We start from the raw sequence: 23,401 nt of genomic DNA on the forward strand, positions 1-23,401 counted from the left end.
AGAGGACTACAGAAAAAAAAAGGAAAATATGTGCAAAAACCACACAAGAAACTTTACCCCACACACCAAATATCCTGGAACCATCATATTTCTTTAATATCATAGCTCCTAAGATGCTTATAGCAGAAGTAGAAATGGCACTAAAAAGAAGAAAGTCTGGAAAACCTGTCATTTTGGATTAAATTAGAGAGAGGAACTCTGTTCTAGAGGTGATAAAATACAGGGGGCATCAAGAGACTAATTTACAAGACATCAAAAACATGAGATACCAAAGGGGTTGACAAATCTTAGACCTTATTAATATCAAAAAAAGGTGGTTAAGATGGAGAAGAGCTCACCAGAGGCAGGATGCAGAGTCATGGAAGGAGGCATCAGACTGACTTCTTCTTGCCTGCTGTGAATCTGACCCAGGAAGGCATTTACCAATGCTTTGGCTTTCATAGTTCTTCCCCCTCTCTATGGTCCTCCCCCAGTGCCTCCCTGGTGCTCTGGGTCTCAGGGACCTTCTCTCCAAGCCCTGAATCTGAGAATAGCCTCTCAGATGCTGCTGCCCTGGATTACACTGTGGCCTCCTCCTCCTGGGGGTCCTGCTGGCTGAGCACTGGAAAAGCTCCAGAGGGCATCCGGTCAAGGGAGTCCTTGGCTGAGCACTCTGGTCAGAGCAGCCCCCAAGACAGAGGAAGGAAGGAATGAACAAAACCATTAAAAAAAAACACTTAAAAATGCAGTGAGGGCTGCCTCTGTGCTGTGTCTCTATTAATCACTCAGATACAGTCATTAAAAGGATCTGAAACACAGACAGAAGGATGAGGGAGAATTTGCTGCTTCCAGCACAACCTAAACAGAGGAGGGTCTTTTACTTTGTGGAAGGAAACCCTTGATACAGAAGCACAGGGCAGGGGGAAAGGAATGAAGAAGATGGTGTGAAGAATACACATAGACTCGTATTGGAAATAAACCTGAGGCTTCCTCTGCTTACCAGGGCTGAGAGTTGTACATTTATTTGCAAATTCACTGATGAGAATCAAGGAATTCCCAATACAAGAGATTATGGAAAGTAACAATATCTGTTTCCACATAGATAATACAAGATTCTTGGGAAAGGATGTTCAGGCCTAATTTTGCTGATTCCAAAAATGAAGCACAAAATGTAAATCTTTTTCCTGAAAGTTGTGATGTTGTACATATTTCATCAGTCTTCCTTGTATTGTAACCTACCTCTCAGATCCCTTTCCATGCTAACACAGGTGTGTGAGAACTGCTTACTATGTGACCTTTGGAAAGCTGGGAGGTAAACATTCTGCTTACTCAGATTGTGGCTGAGAGGATGTACCCCTTTGTAGAAAGAGTTAAAATAAATTTGTTTCTTTATAGTTTGTTACTTTATACCTTGATCCTTTATCCCCAAATCAATTCTTTTATTAGAGATATCAGCCGATGTCAATCTTGTGAATTCTTGAAATCAGCCATAACAAGAAATTCCTTTTGCAACCGTATCTTGCTTTCACTGTCCCTCAACAATTATTTTTTGGGATCAGCTTTGACCACATTTTCATAATCTTCAATATATATTATTTCTGAACTCTGTAGAATTAAAGGGTTCCTGGCCTCCAAAAACTTAAAATCTTTCCATTTAGACAATGCCTAAAAGAGAGAGAGAACCAGGAAAAATAATTTCATTGTGGGGTGGTGATGGGGAGGGGGGCAAAGGTAGTAAAAGAAAAGATAATTGGGCAGTATTATTTCATATTGTACAATGTGCTAAATTGTTACAGTATTGAATGTTAGTAATGCCTTATTGTATACTTAATTCATTTACTGTGCTGACTTATGTTTATAAAAATCTTTATATACAAATTGATGGTGCATTGTACATGAAAAGTAGTGTACAAATAAGCATTAGTAAACTATATTCTACAATAGACCACATCTTTATCATTTCACAATGGACAAAAAGCTATAAGGAAAATAAAGTCCCATTGTATTTAGTTTTTGTTTTGTTTTTTATTATGATAACATTTGGTAAGATGAAAGACTGACATATAGGCTCATAAAAGATATCTCCCAATAAAGATTTCTTGGAATGTGCAGAAACAACCCTGTTCAGTAATTCTCTGATAATATATATAAGGCAAAAAATGATATGCTGACCAAAAGTATTAGCCACAATGGCAGATTCGGCCAGGTGGAGGAGGTATTTCTGTACATTGTGTTTCTGCTTACAGATGACATTGGAGAACTTGAATTTAGTGTCTGACATTATAGAGCCTCCAGGAAGATCTCTGTAATCACTTAAAGGAGTTTGGCCTGTCCATTTACACAAGAACAATCAAGTGAATAAAGAAAGCCTATTGATGAGATTTCAATGTGCATCTAAATTAATATCTTAGAGCTTATCTGATGGTATATATATATATATTTATATATATATATATATATATATATATGAAATAGATAGGTCTCTGGGTGCATAGTTGAAAAGGACTGCTTTGGGGAAATAGCAAAGCACTTGTACCAATCCTTAGCTTCAAATCCAGCAAAATTCAATAAAAAAATTTTAAGCACCTATTATGTTTTAGGCACTGCTAAGCACTGGAAATATAATTTATAACAAGAAAAACAGTCTCTGTTCTCGGGGAGCTTAAAATATAATAGAGGGGAAACAACACAACAGGAGGCAGGAAAGGAATGGGGATCCCAGGGAGTGCTTTGTTTGGGGAGGTGCAGAATGGACTGAACATTCAGTTTCTATCTTCTATAAAGGAAGGCATTGGGAGGAGTTTGGCATTCTGTCCTCCAGTCAGAGGGGTAAAAGAGTCTGAGAAAGGTGGTATTAATCAAAGCTTGAGTTAGCAGCATGGGGGTAAACTTTTGGAATGGATGTGGCAGAAAGACGGGCATGGGTGAATTATGATCTGCATCCCTGCAGGGAATGCAGTAATTGAAGGTATCACAGATCCATTTCAAGTATCAATGGGTTTGGGCTAACTGGAATGGGATGGAGAATGGGTTTTGAACAATGAAAACCAGAGTTCAGAATCATTGGGATTTTGGAGGAATGAAAGAAAGGAGTATGTTAATGATAATTCAAGAAGGTTATTGGGGGCAGCTGGGTAACTCAGTGGATTGAGAGCCAGGCCTAGAGATGGGGAGGTCCTAGGTTCAAATCTGGCCTCAGACGCTTCCCAGCTGTGTGACCTAGGGCAAGTCACTTAACCCCCATTGCCTAGCCCTTACTGCTCTTCTGCCTTGGAACCAATACACAGTATTGTGTATAAAGAAAGTATAAGGTAAGGTTAAAAAAAAAAGGTTATTGTCTATAAAAGTTCAGCCTGGGTCTCCTTGTTATTTGAATTTCAGGCTGCTTATAGTAATTTTTCATTGACTTAGGTTGAGAGCATGCATCAACAGCTTTTTTAGCCTTGCCTGTTTTCATCTGTGTTGAATGTTACAAGCCTGAGGAATAGATACTTTCAGAGTTGTGGAAGAATTCTAACAATAATTGTCCTAGTAGCAACAACACAAGGTTTAGCGTCACACGTATGAATTAGTGATTTAAATTTGTTATCCTAAAATGAAATGTTAACTTTTTAAAAATGCTTTTCTTTTTTCCAGATCTCACATTTTAAGGATAGGGGTGTACTTTAAATTCTTTCTGTTTTTAATACTACTAAAATTATACTCTGATACTTTATCATATGACTATAGGTCTTAACTTTTTTTAATCTTCTGTCTTGGAATTGATACTAAGTGTTGGTTCCAAGGCAGAAGAGCAGTAAGGGATGGGCAGCTGGGATAAAAGTGACTTCACCTAGTATTATTATTAGGAAGTATAAGGTCAGATTTGAACTAGGACCTCCCATCTTCAGGCCTGACTCTCAGGCCACCAAACCATCTTCCTCCCCCTTACTTTAATTTTCTTTCTTTTAAAAATTTTTTTACTTAAGTATTTTTTCCATGGCTACATGATTGGCGTGCTTTCCTTCTTCCCCCTTTCCCCTTTTCCCTCCCAGAGCTGACAAGCAATTCCACTGAGTTATACATGTAATCTTTTAAAAATCAAAACCCCACATCCAGTACCCATATAAACAAGTGAAAAATCAAATGTTTTCCTTCTGCATTTCTATTCCCACTGTTCTTTCTCTCGATATGGATAGTTCTTATGAGTCCCTTTGTATTGTCCTGAGTCATTGTACTGCTATAAGTAACAAAGTTGATTACATATGATTGTTCCACATTGTTTCAGTTTCTTTCTTTTTTTTCCTTTTAAACATTATTTTATTTGGTCATTTTCAAACATTATTCATTGAAAACAAAGATCATTTTCTTTTCCTCCCCCACCCCCTCCTGCCACCCCTCCCATAGCCGACGCGTGATTCCTCTGGGTATCACATGTGTCCTTGATCCAAACCCATTTCCATGTTGTTGTTATTTGCATTAGGGTGTTCATTTAGAGTCTCTCCTCAATCATATCCCCTCAACCCCTGTAGTCAAGCAGTTGCCTTTCCTCGGTGTTTTTACTCCCACCATTTGCCCTCTGCTTGTGGGTAGTGTTTTTTCTCCTAGATCCCTGCAGATTGTTCAGGGACATTGCATTGACACTAATGGAGAAGTCCATTACGTTCGATTGTACCACAGTGTATCAGTCTCTGTGTACAATGTTTTCCTGGTTCTGCTCCTCTTGCTCTGCATCACTTCCTGGAGGTTGTTCCAGTCTCCATGGAATTTCTCCACTTTATTATTCCTTTGAGCACAATAGTATTCCATCACCAACAGATACCACAATTTGTTCAGCCATTCCCCAATGGAAGGGCATCCCCTCATTTTTCAATTTTTTGCCACCACAAAGAGCGCAGCTATGAATATTCTTATAAAAGTCTTTTTCCTTATTATCTCTTTGGGGTACAAACCCAGCAGTGCTATGGCTGGATCAAAGGGTAGGCAGTCTTTTATCTCCCTTTCGGCATAGTTCCAAATTGCCCTCCAGAATGGTTGGATCAGTTCACAACTCCACCAGCAGTGCATCAATGTCCCAACTGTGCTACACCCCCCACTAGCATTCATTACTTTCCTTTGCTGTCATGTTAGCCAATCTGCTAAGTGTGAGGTGATACCTCAGAGTTGTTTTGATTTGCATCTCTCTGATTAGAAGAGATTTAGAATACTTTTTCATGTGCTTATTAATAGTTTTGATTTCTTTAACAGAAAACTGCCTATTCATGTCCCTAGCCCATTTATCAATTGGAGAATGGCTTGATTTTTTGTACAATTGATTTAGCTCTTTGTAAATTTGAGTAATTAGACCTTTGTTAGAGGTTTTTATTATGAAGATTGTTTCCAAGTTTGTTGTTTCCCTTCTGATTCTAGTTACATTGGTTTTGTTTGTACAAAACCTTTTTAATTTGATGTCAAAATTATTGATTTTACATTTTGTGACTCTTTCTCAGTCTTGCTTGGTTTTAAAATCTTTCCCTTCCCAAAGGTCTGACATATATACTGTTTGGTGTTCACATAATTCACTTATAGTTTCCTTCTTTATGTTCAAGTCATTCACCCATTCTGAGTTTATCTTGGTGTAGGGTATGAGGTGTTGATCCAAACCTAATCTTTCCCACACTGTCTTCCAATTTTCCCAGCAGTTTTTATCAAATGTGGATTTTTGTCCCAAAAGCTGGGGTCTTTGGGTTTGTCATAGACTGTCTTGCTGAGGTCACTAACCCCAAGTCTATTCCACTGATCCTCCTTTCTGTCTCTTAGCCAGTACCAAATTGTTTTGATAACCACTGCTTTATAATATAGTTTGAGATCTGGGACTGCAAGGCCACCTTCCTTTGTTTTTTTTTCCATTATTTCCCTGGATATCCTTGGTCCTTTGTTCTTCCAAATGAACTTTGTTATGTTTTTTTCTAATTCAGTAAAAAAAGTTTTTTGGTAGTTCAATGGGTATAGCACTAAATAGATAAGCTTGGGTAGGATGGTCATTTTTATATTAGCTCGTCCTACCCATGAGCAGTTAATGTTTTTCCAATTGCTCAAGTCTAGTTTTAGTTTTGTGGATTGTGTTTTGTAGTTGTGTTCCTATAGTTTCTGTGTTTGTCTTGGCAGATAGATTCCTAAGTATTTTATATTGTCTAAAGTGATTTTGAATGGAATTTCTCTTTCTAATTCCTGCTGCTGAGATGTGTTGGAGATAAATAGAAATGCTAATGACTTATGTGGGTTTTATTTTGTATCCTGCAACTTTGCTAAAGTTGTTGATTATTTCCACTAGCTTTTTAGTTGATTCTCTAGGATTCTTTAAGTAGACCATCATATCATCCGCAAAGAGTTGATCTCCTTGAACTCCTCATTGCCAATTTTAATACCTTCAATTTCTTTTTCTTCTCTAATTGCTACTGCTAGTGATTCTAGTACAATGTTAAATAATAGAAGTGATAATGGGCATCCTTGTTTCACTCCGGATCTTATTGGGAATGTATCTAGTTTATCCCCATTGCAGATGATGTTGGTTGATGGTTTCATATAGATACTGTTTATTATTTTTAGGAAAGACCCTTCTATTCCTATGCTTTCTAGTGTTTTTAATAGGAATGCGTGTTGTATTTTGTCAAAGGCTTTTTCTGCTTCTATTGAGATAATCATGTTATTTTTGTTGATTTGCTTGTTGATATGGTCAATTATGTGGATGGTTTTCTTAATATTGAACCATCCCTGCATTCCTGGTATAAATCCTACTTGATCATAGTGAACGTCCCTCCTGATCACTTGCTGGAGTCTTTTTGCTAGTATCCTGTTTAAGATTTTTGCATCTATATTCATTAGGGAGATTGGTCTGTAGTTTTCTTTCTCCATTTCTGACCTGCCTGGCTTTGGAATCAGTACCATATTTGTGTCACAAAAGGAATTTGGTAGAAGTCCCTTTTTGCTTATTATGTCGAATAGTTTGTATAGTATTGGGGTTAGCTGTTCTTTGAATGTTTGATAGAATTCACTTGTGAATCCACCAGGCCCTGGGGATTTTTTCTTAGGGAATTCTTTGACCTGCTGGATTTCTTTTTCTGATATGGGATTATTTAAGAATTCTATTTCTTCTTCTGTTAGTCCAGGCAATTTGTATTTTTGTAAATATTTGTCCATATTGCCTAGATTGGCTTATTTATTGCCATATAATTGGGCAAAGAAGTTTTTAATGATTGCCTTAATTTCCTCTTCATTGGAGGTAAGGTTCCCCCTTTTCATCTATGATACTGTTAATTTGACTTTCTTTACTTTTTTTTTATTAGATTGATCAGTACTTTGTCTATTTTGTTTGTTTTTTCAAAGTACCAGCTTCTAGTCTTATTAGTTCAATTTCTCCCTTAATTTTTAGGATCTCTAATTTGGTTTTCTTCTGGGGGGTTTTAATTTGTTCACTTTCAAGTTTTTTGAGTTGCATGTCCAATTCATTGATTTCTGCCCTCCCTAATTTGTTAATATTTGCACTCAGGGATATGAATTTTCCTCTGAGTACTGCTTTGGATTTATCCCATAAGGTTTGAAAGGATGTCTCACCATTGTCATTTTCTTCAATGAAATTATTAATTGTATCTATGATTTGTTCTTTAACCAATTTTGGAGTATTATATTATTTAATTTCCAATTGATTTTTAATTTTGTTCTCTGTGTGCCCTTACTGATCATTATTTTTATTGCCTTATGATCTGAAAAGGTTGCATTTATTATTTCTGCTTTTCTGCATTTGTATGCCATGTTTGTATGACCTAATATATGGTCAGTCTTTGTGAATGTGCCATGTGCTGCTGAAAAGAAGGTGTATTCCTTTTTGTCTCTATTTTTCTCCATATATCTATTAACTCTAATTTTTCTAAGATTTTATTCACATCTTTTACCTCCTTGTAATTAATTTTTTTATTTGATTTATCTAAATTTTATAGTGGTTGGTTCAGATCTCCCACTTGTTTCAGTTTCTATGTACATTGTTCTCCTGGTTCTGCTCATTTCACTCTGCATCAGCTTATGATGGTCTTTCCAGCTCATATGAAAATCAAACAGTTCATTGTTCCACATCACAAAATAGTACTCCATCACCATCATATATTTGTTCACCCATTCCCCAATCAAGGAACACCTTCTTATTTTCCAATTTTTTGCTACCACAAAGAGCCCTGCCCCTTATTTTTGAATGGTTATGGGTCTTAAAAGGATATGTTGGTGTTGTTCATATGTATATATGTTCTTATATTAATTGTAAAAAAATAAAATATATTAAAAAAGAGGGAAAAAAGGATATTTTGGAATGTGTGCAAGATGTTATCAAACTGTAATAAAGGCCTATGTGTACCCAATGATGAACTATAATGTCTTTTGCCCAAGGTCCAATCTTTTTGTACTGGAAGGTTTAATACCAGTTTTGTTAGAGTTAATGGATGAATTTTGGGGACTAAGTGGAAGCTTGAAGATTATCTATCAAACTATAGAAGTACTGTAATCCTTTTTGTTGAAGGAGAGTACCTGTAGTATCTCTCAAGGAGTATGGCATCTTTAATGGATTTTTGATTGTTTAATAATTGTTTGAAGAGAAGGAAAAGTAAAAAAAAAAACCAACCAACTGGTTATTTTGTTTTCATGGTGTTGAGATTTGTTTCAAGTGACTATCAGTACCAATAAACTTATACAAAAATCAGGCTAGTTCTGTGAAAAATCATGGAATTATAGACACTTTGCACAGTTGCTTTCCTGTTTCATTTCACCCAAGTGTTAGGTATTTTTTCCCTTTTTTATTTAGAATATTTTTCCATGTTTATATGATTCATGATTCCCCCCCTCCCCCCTGCCCCACTCTTTCCTCCTTCCCCTCCCAAATCTGACTTAAAATTCTCCCTGATATTGTATTATATTGTCACATAATTTGAATATTTAAAGGAAATGTGACTGGTTTTAAAATACTTTTTTTTGTGCACTCTTCTACAAAGGAAAAACAACAGTAATAATCTCTGTTCTCTAAATACTGTAGTTAATAATTATTTTTTCTCTTCTAGGTTGTACTCATCACCAAAGAAGAAATTGACTCCATCACAGAAAGCAATTAGTCCCTTAGTTTGGTGCAGACAGGTTTTGGATTACCCAAGTCCTGATGTTGAATGTGCTAAAAAATCTCTGATCCATAAACTTGATCAAACTATGACAGGTAAGTGTATCAATCAAAATCATGATTTTTGCCAACTTTAAAAACTAACATTTAGGAATTTAAAATGCATGAATGCTTAATTTGTTGGTCAATGAGGTTTCATAAGCCTGACATTTAAGATAATTACTATAATTTGTTTTCTTTTTTTGTTATTTAACATAAATTTTCTGAATTGATAGGACCATATAAGATAGCATTTCCTTCATGTATTAAATCTTTTTTGTATTCAATTACAATAAACTGAGTTGGGTAGTGGAAAGAGTGTTATTTGAAGTTAGAGGAACTGGGTTTGAGTTCTAGCTCTGCTGCTTACTCTAGGCATAGCTTTAGATAAGTCACTTGACCTTTTGGAATCTCAGTTTCCTACCCCATAAAATAAGAAGTTTGGATTTGATGGTCTCTGAGTTGCATTCCAAATCTAAAATCATTATCCTGTGACATTACCAATGTGACAAGGAAATCACTTTAAAAGACTAATATATATTAATTTAAGGTCGCCAAGGAATTCAGCTATGTAATTCCTAAATGAAAACTCAAGTCAGCAGTCAACCTTTTATGGAGTTTTTAATTACAAACAGGAGGAAGAAAGGTATGGGGGGGGGGGGGGAGAGAGAGAGAGGAACTAGGGCTTAAATACCCCCTCTGTTTAGGCTGGGCCAAAAGGCCCAAGCCCTTAGATAGCTGAGGCAAAGAAAAGAGATCAGTCCCTATCACTCACATGACCAAAATGGAGAAACAGTCTCAGCGGCCTCCACCTCCAACCTCCTTCAGAGCAAGACTTCTCAGAGCACAACCTCTCAGAGCAAAACCTCTCGACCCCCCAGTCCTCAGACCCCCTCTATCTTTAAGGAAACCATCTAAGTTCCCTCCCCTCAGTTCTCACATCTACCAATCACTGTCCATGTCTTCCCTGTGCCAATGGTGTCTCTAGCTTAACCCAGGACTGCCCACAGGTCTGCCCCTTTGCACATGTCTGTTGAAGGTCATATTCTCAAATAATTAAATCTTGATCCTTGCTGCAGCCCTTCCTAAATCCTTTTACTCTGAGTAGGGTGGAGATTGTAGTTTCAAGACCTGGTTCTGTCATTCCTATTGTATCTCTATTGTATCAATTCTAAAATCAATCATGACTCAAAGAACTTCCTGTTCTGTGCTTAAGCATAGGTCAAAGCCCTTTCCATTGTTTAGCAAAAGGTTTCTGTCCTAAAGTAGTCTTAGGTAGGGAGGAGAAGGATCCTCCCATGCCAAGGGGGTTCACATTCCAATAGAGTTCTTACTATCAGTAGGAAATTTTTTCCAGTATGAGATTTCCCAATGGGGAAATTTCCAACATTCATAAGTCTAAGAAATTTTAAGGTTTACACCACTTTGTGTGCATACTAATGTAATCTGCATTAAAAATTCATAAAAGTTCATCTTGTCTTTGGGTTAACTTAGAAGCTGTGTACTTTCTAGGATGTGCTGTTTCTTCTACCTTGACCTTTTTTGTTTCAAGTGCATTTCTCCTGTAAATTATTTAAAAGAGATACAAGAAATTTGAAGGAAACCATTGCCCTCTATAATCAAAAGGTCTTAGGTTTAGTGCTGGACAGAGCTGAGAGGACATTTTTTAGATGGGTAGCTGGCAGAAAGGCAATGTGACTTACTCATAATGAAACATATAGTGAAGTTTATAAGTCTGAAGGAGAAATAATATAGTTATACAAATATCCATAATAGTCAAGATATGATGTGTATTAAAAGAAGTATAAGCCAGATATTATGGGGAATCAGAGTAGGCATCAGCCAGTTTGGGGAATTTCATTAAGATAATAATATTTGAAATGAGCCTTAAAAGATACATATGATTTTGATGAGTAATAATGATGTGTGGGAGAAAGGGAAAGCAATTCAGAGCAGAAGGAGCAGTAATATTAAAGCTAGAAAATAATTGTTTAGGAAATACAAAGTTGTTTGGCCAAAGGTGTATATGTTAAGGAAATAGTTGTATTTATGGCTATAAAAGTTAGGTAGGATCATATATTGGAGACCTGTGAATACACATGGCAGAATGTGGATTATTCTGAACATAGTATAAAATGAGAGTTAGGGGTATATATATAATTAACTTTGGAGATATCTTGGCATAGAAAAAAGAATTTGTGTTAGTCTGGAGGCATGTAAGTTTTAATTTTTATTGTTATATTTCAAAGTATTATAGGCAAACAAGATTTAGGACTTGGTTACAAAGTTTCCATTGATGAACTATATATGTAAAGGAAGAGAGAGCATCTTGTGGTATAGTTGTCACAATGCTACATTTGGCCAGGAAAAACCTGGCTTTCATACTTGCCCCTTTGAGAACTGAGCAAAATGACTAATTAATAGAAATTCAAGAAAGTTGAAGTGATTTGTTCAGTGAACCTTATAGGGTTGATTGTTAGGTTCAGTATAAAGTACTTTGCAAGTGCTAAGATAATGTAGGAGATAAAAAGGTGGTCTGGCCAGAGTTATAATCATTTATTAATAAAATGAGAGAGACAGACAGAGACAGAGAACATTATTACTCTGTAACACCCACCGTTTGGGTGCCATGGAATGGAGGTATTTTACTTTTCATAATACTATACAAAGAAGGTGCTAATTTGTGTTGGTACAGGGTTCCCTATACTAACAGAAACAATTCTCATCCTATCATCATCATCATCATTTTTGCTGTTTGCACTTGTACAGCATTGCAGAACCACAGAGGTGGCAGGACCTCAGTTCATCTGGTCCCCCCTGCCTGAAAAACCCTTTGATAGTATCAACTAGTGGCCATCTCGCATCTACTTGAAAACTTTTAGTGTAGGGAATCTCACTACCTCACCAAACAGTCCATTTTGCCTGCTCCAGTTGTTAGGAAGTTTTTCTGGCATGCTGTCCTAATATCCATCCAGTGCTTTTAGTATATCCCTCTGGAACCAAGCAGAACATTTTAATAATCCTTCTTTCACATTACAGTCTTCACATACTTACGTGCTTTTGTCTTTCCTCTAAGTCGTTTTCTTTTTATCCGGGCTATTGTTTCAAACAGTCTCAATGTTTCTAGTTTTCTTAACCACTTTGGTCAATGACCTTTCTAAGATGTTGCAACTAGATACAGCATACAAATACAGCCTTTGTTTACTGCCCCCCTCCCTTATTTTACTTAAACATTCATTTTTCAAAGATTTTGTGTTCCATATTCTTTTCCTCCCTTCTCTTACCTATTGTAAAAGTCATACAAAACATATTTCCATCTTAGATGTGTGTGTGTGTGTGTGTGTGTGTGTGTGTGTCTATGTCCTGCCCCATTCCTCCCCCGACCCTTCCACTCCCAGCAAGAAACATAAAGAAAGTGAAAAAAGTACACTTTAATCTGCACTCAAAAGATCATTAGTACTCTGTGGCAGTGGATAATGTTTTTCATCTTAATTCCTTTGGAATTGTCTTTAATCTTTATTGCTTGGAATAGCTATGTCATTCACAGTTGATCACTGTACAATATTATATTGCTATTACTAAATACAATGTTTTCCTGGTTTTACTCACTTCACTTTGCAATAGTTTATATGTCTTTCTAGGTTTTTTTATAAAGCTTCCTGCTCATTTCTTATAGCACAATATTTTCCTTCACAACTGTATTACATGACTCACTCAACTCTTCCCCAAGTAATGGGCATCTGTTTTATTTCAGAGTCTTTGCCACCAAACAGAGAGCTGCTATAAACATTTTTGTACATATTGGTCCTTTTCCTTCTTCTTTTGTCTCTTTGGGATACAGACAAGTGGTATTACTGGGCCAAATGTTATGCATATTTTTATAGCCCTTTGGATGTTGTTCCAAATTGTTCTCCAGAATGGTTGTACCAGTTCATAACTCCATCAACAGTGCATATGGGACACAAAATTAGTGTCCCAAATTTTTTACATACCTCCGACATTGATCATTTTTCTTTTCTGTCATGTTAGCTAACCTATACTTCAGAGTTAGCCTACTTAAACTTTAATTTGCATTTCTCTAAGTATTAGTGATTTAGAGCATTTTTTTTGATATGAGTATTGATAGCTTTGATTTCTCCTTCTGCCTATTAAGGTTTACCTTCCACTTTTCAGACAAGTTATCACCCTTAATTCAGCCTGGGTTTGATGGCATTATCTTTTTTTTTTGGACATCATAGTTTTTAACTTGTGCAGAATATTAAATAAAATCCCTAAAACTTTTTTACATGAACTGCTTTCTAACATTCCTTTCATTATCCTGTTCTTTTGAAGTTTTACAAAACTCCATTATGGGAAAAGACTTATTCCTCTTAAATTATACTTTATTAGGCTTGAGCCATCATCTTAAATTGTTGAGCTATTTTTGAATACCTATTCTGTAAACCTGTGAGTTATTCTTCCCAGTTTTGTTCATCTCCACAAATTTGACAAGTATGCCTTTGTGCCTTTATCCAAGTCATTGATAAAAAATATTGAATAGCACAGGACAAAGAATACCTTAACACAGTGCCTGGCACTTAATAAATTCTTAAGTACTTACTAAATAACTTGTTACTGACACGTTGACTTGGGCCATCTTAAAGATGATGGGTATTATTTCCCTAGAGGTCTTCAGCCAGAGACAGGACAACCTTGGGTATGTACAGGGGATTCTTTTTTTTTCCCCCTCCCTTTTAATTAATAAGTTAATTTTTACCAATTGCATGTAATAACAAATTTCCACACAAGTTTTTCTAGGTTATTGATTGAACTTATGTTCTAGGTATATGAACTATGAACTAGGTATATGATTGAACTTATCTCCTTCCTAGTGCTGGCAGGTGATTTGATCTGGTGTACAGGGGATTCTTGTTCAGGGTACAGGATGGACTGGATGTTTGTTGTTGTTTTTTTAACCCATACCTTTCATCTTAGAACCAATACTATGTATGAATGATTCTAAGGCAGAAGAGCGGTAAGGGATTGGCAGTGGGGGTTAAGTGATTTGCCCAGGGTCACATAACTTGGAAGTATCTGAGGCCAGATTTGACCCTGGGACCTCCTGTCTCCAGTCCTGGTTCTTGATTCACTGAGTCACTTAGCCCTGTCTAGATAACTTCTTAAAGCCCTTTAATTTCTGAGAACTCCAAGGTGTTTCATTGCTCTTTTCAGATGATATCAAAATCACTTTTCATGATAGAATTACCCAGGAAGATTTGAAAGAATGGCTGTCAGGGTCCCAAACCTTTCATTACCATGGTGATCACTAAAGCCCATGACACTTTAGGGAAACAGCAGAATTTTATATACTTATTTTTTTGCCTTTTTATGAGAAAGCAAAAAAAAAAATTGAAAATTACTAACCACTGTGGGGCAACATAATTCCTGAAATTAGAAAACAAATGTAATATCTTATATTCTGACCTTAGAAAGTAAATCATGCATGTTATTAAACATGTGATTTTAAAAAATACAATTTCCCAGCATATTCTAATGATTAAGCTTTGTCTTTAAGAAGATATATACCTCTCTTCTTTTGTAGAGGTGGGTTACTGTGGGTGTGAAACATTGAAATGTCAAGTTAGACTTTTGGTTAATGTGTATATTTTTTGCTGACCTCATTGACTTTGTTCCCTATCCCCCTTTTTTGGTTTGTTATAAGAATGACTCAGAAGGGTATAGAATTAAGTTGAGAAATGTAGTTGATTTAGTAACAAAGTTATCAATAAACTTTTTTAAGTACAGGGTTTTTTTTCTTTTTTTTTAATGTTATGAGAGAGTACTAACAATACCAACATGAGAGCTAAATTTTTTGTTACTAAAGGTCTGTTTTGATGATGCCCTGAAAATAGTATATACATTGTATATATGTTCTTCAGGGAAGTTGCATAGCATTTTTCAGAGTATTTGAATTTTTGTTTCTATTATAACAGTGAGACTTTTTTCTTTTTGAAGTATGTACTGACCTGAAATATTTAATTGAAAAAAGTTGAAATCCAATGTAGTTTCATAATCTTTAATTATGATCTTTTCTTAATACAGCCATCAAAAGGCAGAGTTTGTACAACAATTCTTTCAACTCTATGAGTTATACAAATTCATACAGCCCAAATGCAAGTAGCCCTTATAGCAGTGGTTTCAATTCTCCTTCCTCAACACCAGTGAAACCTCCTGGGGTCAAACAGCTTGTACTTCCTGGAAGTTCAGGTAAGAAGAATATCTGTGTTTTGAATCATGGGTTATGCTTAAGAGTATAATATGATTTTATTTTTGATAAGGGTTTAGTGTTATCCCTTAGAAGTGTATTTATGGTTTTATTTTGGGATTTGGGTTATGTATGAGTTTGCTCTTACAACAATGACCAACATGAAATTGAGTTTTGCATGACAATAAAACATGAAAAAAAATACAAAAATGACAGTCACTGTTCTCAAAGAGTTTATATTCTATTGGGAGTAAACCTCATTTACATAGATCTATAAAAACAATACAAGCAAAATACAAAGCAATTTATGGCCGATGAGGATAGATGAAGAATTGCACTTGAGTTGCACTTTGGAGAAAACTAGGGAATTTTTAGATAGAAGTAGAGGGATAGCCTTCCAGGCATAGGGGTCAGCCTATTAAAAAATACTTAGTTGGGAAATAGTGTGAATGTAGACATTTATATTCAATAGAGGGATGTTTACTTGAGGAAGGTTGTAGCCAATTCGTAAATAATAAAGTAATCCTTATGCAGTCATTAAAGTAAGTAAGTTTGACTGCTTTTCTACTAGTAAATACTTAAGTGATTTCATTCAAGGAACAATTCCCTTCCCTTCCCTCCCCTCCCCTCCCCTCCCCTCCCCTCCCCTCCCCTCCCCTTGAGGAGGAAAGTCTTTTATTCCTATACTTTCTAGTGTTTTCAATAGGAATGGGTATTGTATTTTGTCAAAGGCCTTTTCTGCATCTATTGAGATAATCATGTGATTTCTATTAGTTTGATTGTTGATATGGTCAATTATGCGAATGATTTTCCTAATATTGAACTATCCTTGCAATCCTGGTATAAATCCTACCTAGTCATAATGAATAATCCTTATTATAACTTGCTGTAGGTTTTTTGCTAGTATTTTAAAATGTTTGCATCTATGTTCAATAAGGAGATTGGTCTATAGTTTTCTTTCTCTGTTTTTGGTCTTCCTGGCTTGGGAATCAGTACCATATTTGTGTCATAAAAACTACTTGGTAAAACTCCATTTTTGTTTATTTTGTCAAATACTTTGTAAAGTATCAGGATTAGATGTTCTTTACATATTTGATAGAATTCATTTGGGTATCTTATCTGGCCCTGGGGATTTTTTCTTAGGGAGTTCCTTGATGACTTGTTCAATTTCTTTTTCTGATATAGAATTATTTAAGTATTCTATTCCCTCTTTTGTTTATCTAGGCAATTTATATTTTTGTCATATTTGTCCATTTCACCTAGATTTTCATATTTATTGTCATATCATTGGGCAGCTCATAATAATTGCCTTAATTTCTGTTTTCATTAGAGGTGAGATAACTTTTATTTTTTCATGATGTATTTCCCAATGTTTCCCTCTTCTTTCTACCTCCCAGAAAAATCTCCCCCATAATAATAAAAAGAGCACTGACATTATATAAATTTTTCACACATTAGCCCTTTACCCCTACAAAGATGTACCTTTTTTCTTTCCATTTGAAAAATTCTGAACTTAATATTAGCTAAAACGGACATATTTTTTTTCATTCACATATTTATATAGTATTATTGGAGAGGGTTGTATTTAGAGAGGTGTTCCGGAACCTATCTATGAATGCTGATTATTAAATTGTCACTGAACATTTACAATGGAAATTGGCCAATGCATCAAATTTGGACTTGGTCCATTGTTTTCCTAATTGAATGAAAATGAGAAAATGTTAACAAAAGCAGATTAAACTGAAAAAAGTTTTCTACATACACATCCCCCCCCCCAGAAACAATTGTTAAATATTTAACAGCACACCTCTGATGGTACATGAAACTATGACCCTTTTTCTTTTTATAAATTTCATTATTTTTGCATCTATATCTCTCCTTCCTCTCCCTTCCCAAAATTCTCACATTTGCTGTGTCCATAAATGTATATCTCATTACATATCTGAAGTCTGTGAGGAAGTAAGGTAGCAGGCTTCATTATTGATCTTATTGAGTTGTAGACAGTATTTGCCTCAAGCTTCATAAGTCTGTCTTCATTATGTTATCATTAATGTTCAAATTGTTCTGGTTCTGCTCATGTTACTCTGTATCATTTTGTACAAGTGTTCCTAGATTTCTATGATAACCATCCTTTTCATTATTTTTATAGCATAAAAATATTCTATTACATTCATATATCATAAATTATGTTAAGGCATTCCCCAGTTGATGGGCACTCATTTTGTTTCCAGTCATTTGCTCTAACAGAGTGCTGCTATAAATACTTGGTACATATGGGTCCTTTTCTGCTTTGTAGTGGTATTTGATGGGTCAAAAAGTAATAAACATCTTTTTGAGCATGTTTTCAAATTTTTTTTTTCAGAATGGCTAAATCAATTTATAGGAACACCAGTAACATTTTAATAAACATTTTGTCAATTATTTCTCTTTTTTTGTAATATTTGTTAGTGTGATTGATGAATATAACATGGTACCTCATAATTATTTGAATTTGTGTTTCTCAGATTTTTAGTGATTTTGAGATTTTTTTTATTCAACCCTTGATTTATTGGAGAATGACTTTTGTTTCTATAAATTTGAATTAGTTCCTTATAAATCATGGATATATTAAAACTTTTTGCAAAGTTGCCACCTACCTACCTCCCCTTTTCCAGGTTGCTAATTTTCTTTTTGATTTTAACTGGCATTTGTTTGTGAAAAAATTTGTGTTTATATGTAATTAAAATCATCTGTAATATTTTCTGAGTCTTTATCCCTATTACAGTCATAAACCAAAGTTCCCCTGATCTTTTTTTGAATAGGCATTTTCTTCCTAGTTCTTCTGTTTCAGGATGTGACCTTGTGTATCTAAATCATGTACCTATGTGGAGTTTATTTTGATATATGGAATGAGATGTTGGCTTATACTTGATTTCTGCCACACTGCTTTCCAGTTTTCCCAGAAATTTTTTTGGGGAACAATAGGTCTTTATTTCAAGATACAAGGTCTTTGTATTTTTCATTCTGTATATTGTATACCTAATGTGTTATACTGATTGACAGAATTTTTAATTATTACCAAAGTGTTTTGATCATTATTTCTTTGTAGTATAGCTTGAAATCTCATTTTACTAAGTCCCCTTCCTAATACTCTCCATGATTTCTCTTGCGATTCTTGACTTTTTGTTTCTCTAGTTGAATTCTTTGTTCTTTCTCTATTAAGTAATCCTTTGGTATTTTGATTGGTACAACACCAAATAAGTAAATCAATTTTGGCAATATTATATTTCATTGGCATAGCCTACCCATGAACAATTACAATTTCACCAGTTACTTAGATAACAATAATGCTATATAACATATATTGTGCTTTAAGATTTGTAAAACTCTTTACAAATATTATTTGATTCTCAAAACAACTTTGGAAAGTTAATTCTTATATTTCCATAGTTTACAAATGAGGAAACTTGAGGTAGACAGGTTAAGTGACATGCCCAGGATCACATAGGTAAGCTCTACTTCATGCCAGAATTTTATCTCCTGTGCTACTCATGTGCCTGTCTACCTCTCTTTTGAACTCCTATACTTGTATATGTCTGTTATTTCTCCTGATAAAATGTAAGCTCCCTGAGATTAACGACTGGGTTGTTGTTGTTGTTTGTTTTGTTTTTTGTCTTGCAATCCCCAGTATCTACATGAGGTTTGGCATATGGTTCATACTTAATAAATGCTTGAGCTTGCAGGTTCCTTTTCAACTCTAACCCTATGATCCTGTGTCCTTGATAGGGAGGTCTGAGAGATAGTGAATTAATATTGTTATTAGTCATATGTATGTAGTAACTAGGTAATATATGACTAGAGCAATGGGCTTAGAGTCTGGAAGACCCAAGTTCAAATCCAGCCTTGACATTTAGCTTTCTGACCTTGGGAAAGTCATTTAACTAACCTCTCTGCCTCAGGATGAGAATAATAATAGCTCCTACCTCCCAGGAGTGTTGTGAAATTCAAAATAGATAATATCTCTAAAGCATTCTCTATACTGTAAAGTATTATGTAAATATGAACTATTATCTTTACAGCTATATTCATAGGACTTAGATTTTAATATAAAAATCTAGAATTTACTGTCTAGATCTCTAGAGGCATCCTCACTTGGTTCATGTGTCAATCAATTAGATGTCACATAGAGTATATGATATATCCTAGAAGAAGAGTAGTAACTCTACAGTGTGCATGGTTTGACTGTGGAAACTTCATAACTTTTCTTTCAGAATTATTCCAGTGTATGTTCCAAGTTAATGGATTCGTAGATGGTTTTTTAAAGTTTCAATTAAATCCATCTTCCAAAAGTAGATTCATGGCTTAAAAAATTCCTATCAGTAAACCATAGATTCATGATAATTTAGATCTGTGAATCTTCTGCATAAAAATGATAAGCCCATGGGAGTTAGTGGGGTCACTGAAGAAGTAGAGAGAGGGAAGAGTGTAAGGGACCTACGGCAGAACAGTGAGAAGTACTCACATTTGAGGGAGTGTGTTCTAATGAATGCAAAGGAAACAGAAGATCAGTTAATGAAGGAGAACTAGGAGATGAAACTAAGTGAAGAGAAGGTAGGTCAGGAGTGTAAAATGCTGCTGAGAAGGAAGGATGAAGGCTGAAGAGACAGATTTGGCAATTAGGAAATTTTTGGTAACTTGTGAGAGAACAGTTTTATTTCACTTGATTAGATCAAAAGCCACATTGCAAAGAGTTGAAGAATGAGGTGAAAGGAAATAATGGCAACTTCTATGGGGGGTGGGGGTGGGCATCTGGGGGCAATGTTAGTTGTTTGGCTGAGAAATAGAATAATAGCTTGGGGAAATAGTATAGTTAATAGAATAGTGAAGGATATTTTCAAAGATAAGAGATTTGGTCATGTTTGAAGGTAATAGCAAAGAGACATGTAGAGAGGGAAAAGTTAAAGATATATGTAGAGAGAGGGAATGCTGGAAGAAGACGTGTATGATATGGGATCAAGGATACGTGTAGGGAGGTTTGCCTCTTTATGAAGGACACTTCATTGTCAGCCTGGGAGAAAGGAAGAGACAGTGGAGGATATTGGGAGAAGAAGCTCATCATGAATGTCTTCAGTTTTTCTTAGTAAAGTAAAAAAGAGATGGGAATGGAAGTGTTGGGAGTCTTGAAGACTGAAGGGAAAGTTTGGAAAGGTTTTTGACAGGTTGGGCTTCTTTTGAAAGAAACTTGGAATTTTAATGACAATCCATTCAGTGGAAGATAGAAACTTTCTGGAAATTCTGAGGAATTCCTCAGTCATGACACTTAAATCTCTTAATTCCTTCTTATTTTTGGAATGCATTCCCTCCTCACCTTGGCCTCTTAGTACCTTTTAACAAAAATTTTAAAAATAATTCAATCACATTGTTGTCCCTAATGTACAATATTTTTATTAAGAGAAAAAAAGGTTTTTTTTAAGAATATCTTTTTTATCTTAGATGCCTGAATTTGTTTTTTATATAGATTGTATGACTTGCATAATATTGTCAGTAAATATTAAGTTCCTTGTTATGTGCTAAGTGCTAGGGATATAAAGAGAGGCAAAATCTAATTATAATATACATACCTACCTTCTGTCATAGAATCATAAGTAGTAAGTATAGGTTCCAAGGTAGTAGAGTAAGAAGAACTAGACAATTGGGGTTAAGTGACTTGCCCAGGGTCATATAGTTAGGAAGTGTTTAAGGCCAATTTTGAACTCAAAGTCTCCTATCTCTAGGTCTGGCTTTCTATTCCAAGCACCTAGCTGCTACTTGGGTTTTTTTTGGGGGGGGGGGAGGGTGTTTGTTTTTTTAAACCCTTACCTTCTGTTTTTGGAGTCAACTCCAAAGCAGAAGAGTGATAAGGGTTAGGCAATGGGGGTCAATTGACTTGCCCAGGGTCACATAGCTAGGAAGTGTCTGAGGGCAGGTCCCTTGTTTTGTTTTTGATAAGGGTTTGTAATTAAAAGATTTAGACACCACCATTATAAAGAGAACCCCCTTCTTAAAGCTTAAAGTGCAGAACAACTTTCTGACTCTTTAGAACATACCCTCCTCCCCTTTACCTAAGGGGAATTTCTTAGAGTTCTAGGATATGTTTGTAAAAAAGTAGCTTCTTAGAAAATTAAAAGATTATTATATAACATTATATAATAATCATTCAGACAACCAATATTTAGAACTTTTATTTAGGCAGCTAAAAACCCTGCCCTATCTCTTTTCTTTTTTAAACCGTGTTGGGAAAGACATTCCCATTTCCCATCTTTGCCCCAATTCCTCACCCTCTTTTGTTTAGTACATCATTTTTCCCTCTCCTGGAACTCAGAATTCATTTATGTTGTTGTATCAACATTGCCCTACTTCATTATCTATGTCCTCTTTTGAACTTCCTTATGGTTTCTTCTCTATATTTTCCAAATATTTCATTGGCTTTTGGGGGATATCATTTTCAGCCCAACCCCCTCCGCTAATTCCTTCTCAAAGGCCTTCCTTTGTAATGTTTAAGTACAGGCAATCAAGACAAATTCACACACTGTCTAAAATTTTTTAATTTTGAACTCTCAGTTCATTTCTTTTCTTCTAAGAGGTGGAAAGGGGATATCATCATCAGTGTCCTGAAGTTAAGATTAGTTAAATTACATTCATTAGAGTTCTTAAATCTTTCATTGTTGCTTTCTTTTATAATATAGTCATTGTATAAATCTCCTCATTCTGCTCCTTTCATTCTACATTAGTTCATATCTCCTTGGTTTTACCTGAATCTGAACTTTTTGGTTATATTTTATAGTACAAGGATTCCATTACATTCACATATCATATTTATTAGCCTGACCCTATTTTGATGAGCACCCACTTTTTTCCAGTTATAGTCACTTTCTTAGTATATTTCCAAATTGCTTTTCACAATGATTAGACCGTATCATTATGATAATGATAACAATTCCCTGCTTTCTGTAGCCTTCATGACTTAATGAAGTTATATGTTGTAAACATTTGTTCCTTTTTTGGTTGTTCATGAATTATTCCTTTAATCATTATATTTTAGGATTTTGCCAGGCACTAGTAGGGTCAAGCCCTCACTAATTTATATTTGACAAACTCTTTTTCCTTTTTTGAAAATAAATTAACATTTACCAATCTTCAGCCTAACAGTACCTTTTCCAAATCTTCATTATCTTTCAGAGATCACTGACTGTGTGGTTCAGTCATCACATCTTCTAGTTCTTTGACTACCTTAAGATGTAGTTTATTTGGACCACATGATTTGATCTCATCAAGGGCAAGTAGGTCTATCTTATTACCTTCTTTCCTATCTGGTTATCAAACCCCCTCTATTTTTGTTTTCTCCTTTCCAGTTCAAGGATCATTTTCCTTAGCAGAGAAAAAAGCAAAATAAAACCGGAGTCTTTGACATCATTTCTTATCATCCCATTCACCTACATTGGTCTTATTTTTTTCTTTACTTGAATATAGCTTTATTGATGGTTTTGAAAAATATTGCTGATAAATTCACAACTTTTTCTAAAACAAGCCTTAGCTTGTAACAAAGAGTAAGCAAAAAAACCTCAACATCGCCGTATTTCTCCTAGTGGCTCAGGACTATCCTGGGAAATTACTTTGTATATATTTTGCATTTCGTTTTAATAGAATATAAGTTTTTTGAGAGCAGAAACTGACTCATTTTGGTCTTTATTTTCATTGTCTACAGAAAGCTGGCACTTGATAAACAATCAATTTATGTTTGAGTTAAATGGCTGATGGCATGTCTTACATTTATGTTTATCTTCCTCTCTGCCCATCTACCTCTGCTGAAAGGAGTAAAGAATTTTTACCATCAGTCACAGGATCACAAGATCAAAAATTTAGAACTAGAGAGGACCTTAAAACTCATTAAGTTACTCCTCATTTTATAGATTAGTAAAAGGAAGTCCAGAGATGTTGTGATTCAACCAAGGTTTTAGTAAGTGATAGATGTGTGGGATTTGAACCTCTGACCTTTGACTCCAAAATCA

The 23,401-nt window shown here is 35.2% G+C and overlaps 1 protein-coding gene across 2 annotated transcripts in view; it reads left to right on the forward strand.

Annotated features, from left to right (window-relative positions):
* SLAIN2 (SLAIN motif family member 2) overlaps window positions 1-23,401 on the forward strand; it is a 71,711-nt gene that overhangs the window by 16,070 nt on the left and 32,240 nt on the right. For both annotated transcript variants that reach the window (XM_003341426.4, XM_001372105.5), the window contains exons 2-3: window positions 9,039-9,187; window positions 15,212-15,376. In XM_003341426.4, coding sequence (XP_003341474.1) covers window positions 9,039-9,187; window positions 15,212-15,376 — 314 coding nt within the window. The remainder of the gene's footprint in view (window positions 1-9,038; window positions 9,188-15,211; window positions 15,377-23,401) is intronic.

The sequence above is a fragment of the Monodelphis domestica genome, chromosome 6, assembly GCF_027887165.1.
Source record: "Monodelphis domestica isolate mMonDom1 chromosome 6, mMonDom1.pri, whole genome shotgun sequence".
Taxonomy (NCBI): domain Eukaryota; kingdom Metazoa; phylum Chordata; class Mammalia; order Didelphimorphia; family Didelphidae; genus Monodelphis; species Monodelphis domestica.